This window comes from Cupressus sempervirens, chromosome 10 (assembly GCF_028749045.1).
Source record: "Cupressus sempervirens isolate cs-2001-9-10 chromosome 10, ASM2874904v1, whole genome shotgun sequence".
Taxonomy (NCBI): Eukaryota; Viridiplantae; Streptophyta; class Pinopsida; order Cupressales; family Cupressaceae; genus Cupressus; species Cupressus sempervirens.
Genome location: NC_143127.1, coordinates 890,003,525 through 890,016,719, shown reverse-complemented (window position 1 = coordinate 890,016,719; position 13,195 = coordinate 890,003,525). Strand labels below are relative to the sequence as shown.

Sequence of the window (13,195 nt, the reverse complement as noted above, 5' to 3'; positions counted from 1 at the left end):
TTTAATTAATTTGATGTGTTAGTTTTCTTGTTGAAGTCTTTTTTCCCATTTACAGTGATGTTGAATTTACACCATTGTGTTACCAAGTGTGGCTCTTTGTTTATTTGATTATCTTCTTTTTGTGTTGAATTTTGGTAATAGTTTTTAGTTTTTATTTTGATTATTGCCATTATATAGTTTTGAAAGTTTTTTTCTTTTTTAGTTTAGCTTTATCAGTTTTATGTTTCTAATATTTTGTTTTCTTTGGTTTCACCTTTACTTTTTGTCTTCCTTATTTTTTCAGCTGGTTTTCCCTTTTTCTAGCCACTTATGTTAGAATCGAACTCTTTTTCATCTTTTTTATTTTCTCCTCTACCATCTCTCTCCCTTTCCTTTATATAGCCTAATCTACACTTCATTATCATTTTTCCTCTCCTGATGAAGAAACCTAAGTGTGCTTTGAAATGTTGAGCAAAAACCAATGCACACAGTTTAATCCCCAAAGAACTGCATTCTTATAAAGGTACTTCTCAACAACTTTATTTAATTATTTAATTTTTCATCTTTTTACCACCCCATTAGCCTACAAGAAAAAAATTGGAAATAGGCTAAGGGTATTCATCAAGTTTTACATTAGAAAAAGGGAAATGCCAGATAAAAAGCTAAAACTGATTAGTCGAGTCACAATTCAATGATTTTATGCTTCTATAATTATAATTTATCATTCTTCCACATCGTATCCAGTGTGCGATCTCCTGCAATCATTTAGTCTCAATTATCATTGTTTGCTTCTTACTTTCCTCAACACATAGCTTGCTAACCAGTCTCTCTATGCTCTCTCAATACTCTCTCTGCCTGTTTAGTATGGCATCAGTAGTGTCCGTGTTTGATAGTAATACAAAACACAGAATCTGCCATCACTATTGCATGCATAACATAGACTACATTTCTCACAATTACAGAGTTCTGGTTTGGCCCCCATACGGACAGCGTGCCTTGACAGGAAAAGTCACCAGCCAGCCATAGAGAATCGTCTACAAGGTTTCAGTTTCCAGTGGATGATTAAGTTGGTTGCTGCAGGCATATCCTCTTTCAGATCTTGGGTGCCATAGTATTTCTTCTTTGCATCACTGACTTTTTGGAGTGTAAGGGTTAAATTTGTTTACTGATTTTCTGATATTCAACTATGTATATTTTGGCTAGGTATTCCATTTACCTGGTTTAGGGTAGTTGTAGATTAGGCTCTTCTCTTTTAGTGATCAGTCCTTCCTTTTCCAGTTCTGCTCTCTGCTACTTTCTTCTGCCTTTGTGGCATTTTCTGTAAACTCCTATTTTAATATTAATATATATATAGGCATTAGCCTTTTGTTTTAAAAATAAAATTGGTACAAACTTGCCTCATCTTACTTTTGTATAGTACAGATCGAACGGAAATCTATCTGCAATAATGGATTAAATAATATATGCAGAAAAGATCAACAAAAAATTAATTATGGTTTGTTTGCAACTGTATCTTCCTAGCTAGAATTTATGGCACATCGCCATCAAGTCCTCATTGACTGTGAGTGCCACACATATCTCTACAGTCAGCATAAGTTCCTTAACTTATTTTTGATACTCTATCATTGCGTATTAGATTTCAAGATATGCTTTATAGTTATAATAGTAAATTTGTGAAACTAAGGGAACATTAATATTTCAAAGAAAATGAGGTTGTAAGGATTCAATAGCTAGTTCGTGCAAGAAGCATTCTATAATTCAAACCTTATCAATGAATTAAACAAAGAAAATCCAAAGGAAGTGGAAGCTCGTACCATGGATATGACTTGCCAGATTTTCTGCACTCATATAATCTGATAAAATAAGTTTTTCATGCTCCCTTTGTCCCCAATAATAACCCCTCAAAGAAACTAGATTTGGATGCCTTATGTTTGCAAACTTCTTTGCTTCCCTTGCAAATTCCTTTTTGTTCTTAGCCAAGCCCTCCTTCAGCCACTTCACTCTCAAAACATGTCCATTGTCTAGAGTGGCTTTATAAGAGGTACCATGATTGCTTCTCCCCAAAACCTCAGCAGGTGCACGAGATAGCTCCTCAGCAGTGAATGATAATGTATTATCCAGAAAGAAGAGATCCCCAGCCAACCGATCAGGCGATTGAACATTCAAGATAATAGGGTGCTCTGAAGAAGAAGAAATATCTGCGGTGCTAGTCTTCACAGATTCAATACCCTTGGCTTTAACATCTGAAGTTTCTTGTACTGCAGCCTCAGTGGTGAGTCCTTTGGGTTCAGCAGCTGTAAGCCTCTTATCAGGAGCTAGCAAATTATCAGCTGAAAATTTCAAGGGCACTGGAGGTGAAGGATCCACGTCTTTATGAAATTCATAATACCCAGCACTAGACGGTTGTCCTCTGTTTCTGTCTTTTGTATCAACTTTCTCGCGAAAGTCAACATATCTACTTAAGTGTTGTATGGGTGAGTTTCTTCTGTAGTACAGAAACAGAGCAAGACCAACAAGTAGGGCAGATCCAGCAGTACACACTCCAATTATTATTGCTTTAATATCTGCTCCAAGGCCCTTCTCATGTCTTCCCCTACCATTGGTTTCAGGTCTGCCACCAGGTAAGCCAGAAACCAAAGGAAAAAACAAATGAACATTGCCTGGAAAAAATGAGGAATAAGGGAACTTTCTCAAGTTTTGCGGAACATAACCTGACAAGTCATTATAAGATAGATTCAATGCTTTTAGATTGGCAGATATCTTGTTTGGTATTTTCCCTGTTAACTGGTTGCAACAAAGGTTAAGATCCGTCAAAGCATAAAGCTTACTAACTTCACTTGGTATCATACCAGAAAATTGATTTCCTGCCAAATTCAGTGACCTGAGACTATCAATGGCACCAATTTCTCGGGGAATGAAACCATTCAGTTGGTTGTATGATAGATCCAGTGATTCCAAGGGTGAATATTGATTCACTGCCCGTAATGTGGCAGGACTAATTGGTTGAATATCCTGTAGAGGGATTCTCCCTGTAAAGTTATTTCTAGACAAGTGTAAATGTGCCAAGGTAGGTGAAGTAAAAAAGTTTGTCAAAAGAGGCCCATTTAGCAGGTTGAAGCCAAGGTCAATAGTTCTAATCCTCGAATATGTCCCTAGCACAAGAGGAAGAGGACCCACTAAGGCATTGTGTGATAAATTCAGATGGATCAATCTTAAAAATGGAGAAGTATCATTAGGCAAGGACCCTGCAAATGAATTCTGACTCAGATCGATTATTTCCAAGTCATTCCCCCACATCAGAGACAAACTCCCAGATAAACTGTTATTGCTCAAATCCACAACTGCACAGCTACCAAATTTTTTTGGCAATACACCAGATAGTAGATTTGAGGAAAGATTGAGAATGCTAAGGGATTTTGATGTGATCGTGCTCATGGAACCTGCAATATTAACAAATCATAATGAATTAGGAAGCTACGGGAAAAATAATCTGCAATATAAGACATCTGAAATCTCCTTTGTCTATCATATTAGTTAGTTAACCTACAAATTAATATAATACATACTATTCTAAAAACGTCTAGCCATTGATCACATAAGAACTTTGCAATGTCAATGACAGAGACAATTGCTTTCCAATGTTTCCATTCACGAATTCCTTTGAGATTGGATTTATATGCAGGGCAGACACATAAAGGCATCAATAATACAAACCACACCATAAGAGAAATCACATCAGAAGCCTAGGTGTCTTATCACTATGATCAATATGAGCAAGTAGTTAACAGTACTCTAACTAAGAACCCAAGTGCTACTGGGTTTGACTCAACTCCCTATAAAAACAAGAAGAATTACATGCTTACCTAGATATTGTGAATTTGCACACTAATATGAAACTGAAACTGAAAATACAGCTAAATTTGAAATGTAGGTACTTTAAGATGGCATTCGGTAAAATGTTTGAAAAGGCTTTCACTAATGGCTAAATTAAGGATTATGCCTTGATTTATCGGCAGTTCCACTGTCAATGCCCTCCAATTATGCATAGGCTATGACCACCACAAACAACAACTATATTTTGTCCTTTGTGCATGAATTAGGGTTGGAACTCAGTAATCAAGAGAATCAAACTGTCGATTAGAGAGAAAATTATTCACGAAGCAATAACTGAAAACCATACCATTTAGCAAGCACGGCTGTCAGATATAGAAACAAAAATGCCAAAAAACACATTTTGAAAATTTAAAACAAACAGAACTAATTGCTTTTAATTATTTTTACCTGCACGCTTATTTTCAATGAAAATGATACAGTAGTAACACTATACACAAGAATAATAAGACAGTATAGATAAAGAAATGATAGGAAAGTAAAGCTCCTAGTGATGAAGGCATTAAGGCTTCTAGTGAAGACATTATGGAATAAAGAAATGATAGGAAAGTAAAGCTCCTAGTAATGAAGGCATGGATTCACTGACATTGAACAATTCACCATTTGCATTTGCACTCAAGCTATGTGTGTATATGTAATTTGACTTCAAGAAAATTAAACAATAGCATGCAGAGAGGAATATCTTGCACATGAACAGCCTCACAAAAGACATGCTGCTAAACTTACAAAGAATACAAGAAGCTATATGGATGAAAAAGAAAAATCTCCAAAAAAAAAGATATAGGATGGTCTCTAACAGTATCAAGGTAACTGTAGTTCTATGGAAGACCAAACCTCTGGTTGCCCACATCAGACATCCTGGTCATCTTTGCTTCACAATGCAGACTCTGTTTGACAAAGTTCAATGCTAACTATCACAATAGAATAGTTGCTAACTATGGTTTCCATGCTACTTTGCATCAAATTCAGTTATACGATTCTATGCATAAGTGATATTATTTTCTAAAATTTATTACAGCATTACAATCACAAAAACTCCCAAACTTGGCAGACATACAGCACATCCTATGCTTTTCTGCAAACATTACACTACAATACAAATAAGTCTTAATTAATCAAATAAAAAGATTAGCTAACAAATTCTCTAGTTCAAATTGTTTCATTCCCTCAAAATACTTCTAAATAAATAAATTAAATATGTAGGTTGGTGTATTTAAAACTATGAAGCAACCCTTAGACTAGCTAGGAAAAAAATCCTCCATACATTGAGCAATAAATTAATTGTGCTTACCTGAAAGGCTGTTGTGGCTGAGATCCAGTTCCTTTAAAGCCAAAGTATCCTCTACAAAAAGCGCATCTGGCAAATTACCAGAAAATCTGTTACCACCAAGCCGTAATGTCTCAAGGCCATAAGCAAATTCGAATGTAGGAAGCTTTCCTGATAGTTGATTGTTGCTGACATCAAGAACTCTCAGGTTCTCAAAAGAACTTGAATGATAAACAAGCAAGCTTCCCACAAGCTGATTATTGCTGAAATTCAGATACTGAAGAGACTGGCTGAGTTCAGATTCATGGGACAACATCTGTGAAAGGGTTCCAGAGAACTGGTTGTTGCTGAAATCAATGTGCTCCAAATTTTGCAGCCCCATAAGGCCATTATCAACGGTACCAGATAACTGATTTGAATGTAAATCAATCCAGCGCAGCTCCCTAAGCTTTCCCAAACCATCTGGTATCTTTTCAGACAGCTTATTTGATGACAAGTTAAGATAAACTAGGCGTTCAAGGGCAACAATGGCAGTGGGGATTCTTCCACTGAATAAATTGTTTGAAATATCAAAGTACTGAAGAGAAGAAAGTGAATGCAGCTGTGCATCCAGCTTACCTAATTAGACAGTCATCGAAGAGGAATGGAACATTACAAAAAACATCTAGAAGGCAACTTTGAAATTATTTTATGAAGTTTTCATTTTTAAAACAGGTGTATGTGTAAATAAATGAGATTAATCTACTTTACTGGAGTCGGTCATCAATGAAAGAAAAAAATTTAGGGAAAAAGATTCTGCCAAAGATTTCAGATCGGTTACAAGAACATACTTACCATTTTAGAAATATATATCTGTAAACAACTGTGTTGTATCCAGAAGTGACTTAATAGAAAGACTTATGCTAAAGTAAAGTGAAATTAATGATTAAAATCTTTGCAAGGGCCAGAGGGATTTGTACAAATATATATTTTTTAAAATATCTATTAAAAATTTAAAGTGCAACAAAGCATTAAGAGAAGGATGAAGACTTTAAAAGTTTTGAGATTGTTTACATTTCTTATCATTTTTTAAGCACGCATCTGGAAACAACTGTGCTCAATCCACTTTTAAGTATATATGATAAATTAAAACGGATTGAACACTTCTATGAATCCGGACACAATTATATTCAATCCATTTTTACTGTAATATACATTTACAGAAAAACAAATATAAATTCAACATATTTGTTCGAAGAGATATACTTCAATAGAATTATAGAAGAGACAAAACATTAAAATAACAAATATCTGGAAACAATTATATTAATCCACTTTACTGTAGTCATATATGCTAAAGTAAAGTAGATTGAAAGTGGATATGAACCTGACAAGTTGGGAAAATTTGTATTTAACTCAATTTACTGCAAATCTATATGGGAAAGTAAATTAGATTGGAAAAGGTTCCAAAGCTTTGAGAGAAAGATGCAGAACAAAAAAACTAAGATTATTTCCATGGATTCTCATTTTTCAGATAATTATTTGACAGTGGTTGTGGCAATCAACTATAATCATAAGAGTTGAGTAGATTGAAAAGTCATGAATCTCCAAATTCGTGTTGGTTTTATCTAGAACAATATGCAGTAAAGTAAAATGGATTGAAGATAGTTGCAAATATAACTCAATTATGTCAGTACACGTCAGTATATAGTGGATTGAATGAAGTTATGAATCCGGACACAATTGTGTTGGTTTTGCTTTATAGGTAGCATTAGCGGAACCATAAACTGGACCAGAAAGCAGCTATGAATCTGGGGACAACCGTGTTAATTCTGCTTTACATTCACGGCTTCAGTATGGTAGACAACACAATGATGAATCCAAATAAAACTGGGTTCAGTGCACCCAGGATAGAATGAAGTTATGAATCTGGACAAAATTGTGTTAGTTTGGCTTTATAGGAAGCATTAGCGGAACCATAAACTGGACGAGAAACCAGCTATGAATCTGGGGACAACCGTGTTAATTCTGCTTTACATTCACGGCTTCAGTATGGTAGACAACACAGTGATGAATCCAGATAAAACTGGTTTCAGTGCACCCAACTGGAAACATTTACGTTAAAGTGGATTACACATCAACTCGGAATCTGGACACACTTGTTTCCACTCAGCTTCACTAGAAAAGTAGGCGCTAAAGTAAAGGGGGTTGAACATGCATGATGTTATATCAGGATTCAGCTGCTTAATTTTGAGTTAATCTTCACCTACTAGTATTATCGAGTGGCTTTACAAATTCGGAAATAATTATGTGCAGTTCTTTAATTAGAAACATATATGGTAGGTTGAAGTGAATTGAACACGACAGTTACGAGATAAATAGAAGCCAAAGATTGAATCTTTGACTAAACGGCTGAAACAAAGTCCTACAGCTAAAGAGTGTTTAAATGAAACAATTAAAATACAGCTCGGTACAGAAGTTACCTGAGAAATTATTGTTGGAAAGGGATAAATTGGACAGCATTCTCATGCCTCGGAGAGCTCCCAGCTTAATTTCGCCAGTAAGATTACGGTTAGCGAGGTTAATGCTGGTAACGAGCCCCCCGGAGCACTGGATCCCGTCCCAGTTTACAGGGCAGCCATTTGAGTCCACAGACGCAACCTTCCACGACTGCAGTGCAAACCCTCGAATGCCCTTACCCAGCTCCAGAAGCGCCGAAACGTCATCCGACGAGGCGGCGGCGTGTCCACCACGAGCCAAGAACAAGAAAACAGTGATCATAAAGGGGAGCCGCATTACCGCCATACCCGCTGCTGTCGAGCCTCCTCGCAATGTGACCATCAAGCTAGTGCCTAAAGCTTTAAACTCCTACACTGTGCTCTACCTATCCCTCAACTGAAACGAAGCAGAAAATGAACAGCAACAAGAAGAAAACCTTTTGCACAATGTAGCTCCAGCATTATATCCGCCGCGACTCAAGCTAGAGACGTGCAGCGTTGCCCTCCCGGGCGCCATTTCAGTCTCACCTGACAGTAATTTTTAATGTTTTCCGAGGGTTTGCTCTGCTGTCTTCTTCTCCCAACCAGTGTATGTTATATTAAATCAATCATTCGGTTTTTGAGAATAAAATTCTAAAAAGGTTGTCAAATTTTCGTTATTAATTTTGTACTGAGCCCGGTTTTCGAAACACCGGCATTATCCGCCGACGTATGCCGCCGCCGGCGACTTTCATGACTGTTTTTTTGAGATAACCGCGTCCTTGTTGCTTGTACAGTGCACGCGGCGAGTCCGGATTCGAAGCGCGACCTCTGACGTCACACTTTTTTTTCCTCTTGTCTGGACATTGCCTGCTCTCATTCGTTGGCAGGGCGTGGGAATAAAAAGAGGTGGGAGGAGCTTTACAGGTTGATTCTGTCATGTGACGGCAAAGACACGACCGTAAAAGCCGTCCGTACGTGCCTTTGACGGTGGATTAATAAACAAAACGTATGTGCCAAGGAAAACGAGATATGATGGAGGAGGATGAAAATGATGTGCCTTTTGAACGCTAACGACAGCTGTCAGATCTGACTATCTCGTCAAGTAACGGTAACGGTTTGTTGGAGTCCGACTTGGGGACTATCGCCGTCAACGGTGACGGACTAATTTTTTTTTTTTTTTTTTCTTGCCCTTTTTTAAAATGACGGACCGACGCTTTTGGACTTTTTCGGTTTCGAAATTTATCGGCCAGCTGTCCGGCAGAAAGAGAGTGCCGGTAGGTAAGTTCAGAGATGTTCGGAGATGTGGCACTGGGTAAGATACTGTACGGCCACGGATTTGTCCCGCTCGCTGGGAACAATTGGCAACCGTCCGATGGGCTTGAGACGTGCCAGAATATGCTTTACTTGTCCAAGATTCCGGGACCCTGTAGGTCCGTTCATGGCGTCACTATTCCTAGGTGTAGTAGACCTCAATTTAGATTGGACGCAGCTATCCTCTCACAAAAATGTATAGTTGACCAATTTTCAAAAGATCAAAAATATCATGGATTTTTTTTAAAAGCTCAACATTTCATCTTCATGATCTCCATAGTTTGTAGTCGAAAACAACAAAAAATTTGGAAAAACATCACTACATTTTTATAAATCTAGAAAAAAAAATTGGCTTTATTTTGTCTTTGGTACTTTTTGGTTGGAGATTAGCCTTTACCATTTAGATTGACCAACGATTTTCTTTTATATTAGTTGGGCAGAATTTACGATTTTTTTCATTCATTTTTTCCATTGAGGCATCCCCATGTCGTGTTACCTAGGAGTTCTCATATGGACAAGCTAATCTCCAAACATATCATCCCTCTAAGTGTTACATACCTCATACATCAAAAGTCATACATCTAAAGTCAGTATGTTAGGAGTCGGCAATGTCGTCAATTCATTAGTGTAGTCTGGATGTCAGACGTGAGTTGGCAATATTTGTCATGCCCAAAATACGTGGGCAAAAACACACCAAATTTTTTTTTATTTTTTTTTATTTTTTTTAAGAATAATTAAACTTACTAGGTTCACTAGGGTATAAGAGATTGATATGCCAGTTTAAATAAGTCAACTCACTCGAAACATAATTGTCATCTAATTAGAACATATGAAGATTAACCATTTAAAACATTATTGAACAAAATATTAATGAACAATATATAGTATTAATTATAATATTGATCGGGTGGAGTATAAGTCTAATTGTTACATAGCATAAAAAATCAAGAACTAATTTCTACTATATCATGTAATATAATAATCCCAACTATAATTAAACTTTATTCTAAAACCAAATCATTTAAAATTTAAGAATTATTCTAGAATAATAATAACATTAATTATATAACAAAAATTGAATGAATGAAATCTAAACTAAAACATACTAAGACAATTTATATTTAAAACGTTTATCCTAACCAAACTTATACTAACATTACTTATGAGTCTAATATTATTACAACTAAACTTTAACTAAAGATAAATATTAAAACAATCAACACAAAAACAACTAACTAAATCAGAAACTCACTACAAATCTAATTAATACTACAACAAATTCTAATATCTAACCAATACTAACACTACATTATAATACTAACAACTTAATTGTTATCACAAACTTAACCCTATACTAAACTAAAACTAATCCTAACATTAATACTAAAATTATCTTACCTAAAACTATCACTAATCAATCTTTTCTTTTTGTAAAAACTAACATAATTTAAAACTAACTTTAATATTTACTAACTAAATTTAACATAAAACTAACTACAACATAAACTAACTTACAAAACAAAAATGAAAATCTAAAAACAAACTTAATTAAATTAACACTAAACTAAGCTAATAACTAAACCCCTTAACTATCTAAGCCTACCCTTTTTCCCCCCATACACTCATCCCATCCTCCATCAAATCCTTGCGCATCCCAACTGCGCACTGTACCAGACTGACTGTACTTACATCAGTCTTGTCCCCCCCCCCCTTCCTTGTCATGCATGAGCAGACTTCAACTCCAGGTTGGCGCTCAAGGAAAATGACCAATGTTTTAAAATTAAACAATCTTTGTTTCAATCACATCAAAACTTAAATGTCAAGCGCCAAGTTGAAAGGGAGAAAGGATGGGGTGATGTCACCCCAACATGTGTCATTTGACTTTGATTCAAAACCAATTCATGACCTTCCAAAAGCTGGTGCCAACGAAGGAGGTAGTGAATGCATAAAGTAAAGTGGGTAAGAAAAGATATTAGATTTATGTTTTTATATAGATTTATTTATTTGTTTGTTTACTTAGATATTAAAAGCAGGTTTATATATTTCTTTTAAGGATAATAAAGATTCTCTGTCACAAAGGGTAGGATTTTAATTTGTTCCCCATACAAAAACCAAAGAGTTTTTGCTCTCTTGGGACATTTTTTTTTGTCTTTATTTTTCGAAGTATAGATTTTGGAGTTGATCTATTAACCAAGAGGGGTTATATTTTTTTTTTCAAAATAAATCTAATAGGACTTGTTACAAACTAAATAAACCAAGAATTTGAATGATCCATTTAAACCACAATGCAAGATTTTTTTTTTTGTTTTCAATAATCACGAAACTGAACTTACGTTCATAACATAATTTTCGTTTTCAACATATATGAAACTTGAAATTTTGCCTAATTGAACATCATCATTCATCTTATTTTTGATGTGCATCCATATAACCGAATATTACAAAGAAAACTCATGAGAAGCAATAATACTCAATCACTAATTTATTGGCAACCTGATTCAAAGGCTCAGCCGAGAAAGAACTAGGAAGAAAACCCAGCGTCATTGCCATTACAACAAAGTTTTTAAATACAATTTGCATAGGATTCCAATCTCAAAATTACAACAATCCAATTAAATTTCCTTCATGACCCTTATCAAGGGGTCCATATCACTTCTGCAATACATTGCTAAGATCATGGAGGGAACAGAATCTGACTAGGTGACAAACAAGCATAACAAAGAGACAAAATCAAACATTCATATCAATACTAGGTTTTCACAATAGGAATTCAACAATCAATTAAAACTAGGGAAAGGTGGATTTTTCCAACAGGAGATGTCAAACACAACACCAGACCAGATGCCCAATCGGGGCTATAACTCAAGAACTTTCATTCTTCCATTCTTACATGCCAAAACTCATACGTGGTTTGTGCTGACAGGTAGGGACCCATAACACCCTACCCTCTCTCCCTCTTCTCATCCTAAGAAGAGACTCTACATTGTTGGAGTCCAACTAAAAAGACCTTTCCCGAAATTGGCCACTTCTGCCCTATCCAAGGGTGAGTAATGCCAAAAACACCCATACAAGAAAACTTTGAAATTCAAATAGAAACATGAAAGAAAAGCATTCAAGAAAACATGGTTTCAATCCTTCCCAAGCATACCCAACATACATACAAGCATACCAATAAACAACACAATAGCATAAGCATGAAACAAGCATGAAACATCATGAAAAAACATGAACAACATGAACAAGGAGATGAAGAACTCCTACCTTCACAAGAGGTTATGGTAAAATGAACAAATTGAGAAGAGCTTTTTCCTTCCTTGCCTTCAATCTTCCAAGACTTCTCTATAAAAGTAGATATTGGGTAAAAACCAAAACTACTCCAAAGAGGACCTATAAATAAGATCCAAACTCAACCACCAAAAAGGGCAATAACTTCCCCCACTCACCTAAAAATATAGAAGTTTCTAACTCAACCAAACCTAAGGTTAACCTCTAAGTGGAGTTGAGATTATGCAACTCATGATAACCACTTTCAATTTTCACACAAAGGCAAAAATAGACTTTTTGAGTGACCTCAAAAGTCAACAAAAGGGGCTTCGGGTGTGGAAAATGCCCCCAACCCATACCCATACCCCTAGGGTATAAAGATTTCATGTTTTAAGGCCTTAGGAATTGATTTGGGACCAAGCAAATGCTAGGAAAATTTAGGACTATCTAACAACCTCCAAAAAGCAGATTAAGCACTAATTTGAATTAGGGTTAACTAAACTCGATAAAAAACAAATTAGCGAAAATGACACTAACTTAATCCGACTTAGGTCCAAAGGTTACTCAAATAACTCTAACTAGCATGCTGGAATGTATATGAAAATTCACGAGTGTCAAGTGGCACTATAAGAACAGTTACAAACATTAACATTTACTGATCACGGAAAGGTACATTCATACATCTCACAATACAATTAAGTTATGAATAACAAGGTTTCCACAAATGGCACATAGGGATCAATTTCGTTCCTCCGTCGAGTTTCTCGGCATAAAATATCCTACACACTCATTGCACACATCAATAGTCCCATAAAACCTCATGCACATATGTATATATGTATCAGAGAATCACATAATTTAAAACATACATCTATCAATAAATCAGGGTTTCTCTCGTCCTACTCACATTCTTAATCATTGAAATCTCTTAATCAAAGTGTTAATCCTACATTTACTTATTTCATCAACATACATGTTCATAAAACATTAACTGACGAACTCAAATATCTGAAAGCAAACATCA

General features: G+C 35.7%; 1 protein-coding gene across 20 annotated transcripts in view; it reads right to left on the bottom strand.

Annotated features, from left to right (window-relative positions):
• Positions 1 to 8,244, bottom strand: part of LOC149536846 (putative inactive receptor kinase At5g10020) — a 57,333-nt gene extending 49,089 nt beyond the window's left edge. For 19 of the 20 annotated variants that reach the window (XR_016357150.1, XR_016357163.1, XR_016357152.1 and 16 more), the window contains exons 1-3: positions 7,600 to 8,242; positions 5,162 to 5,755; positions 1,794 to 3,419 (exon numbers count right to left, since the gene is read on the bottom strand). Coding sequence is in view for 1 of the 20 variants with exons in the window: in XM_089805022.1 (XP_089661148.1) it covers positions 1,794 to 3,419; positions 5,162 to 5,755; positions 7,600 to 7,957 (2,578 nt within the window). In the remaining 19 variants the exon portion in view is untranslated. Of the gene's footprint in view, positions 1 to 1,793; positions 3,420 to 5,161; positions 5,756 to 7,599 lie in introns of all 20 variants that reach the window. The other variant, XM_089805022.1, reaches the window with a different exon arrangement.
• Positions 8,245 to 13,195: the final 4,951 nt, after the last annotated feature.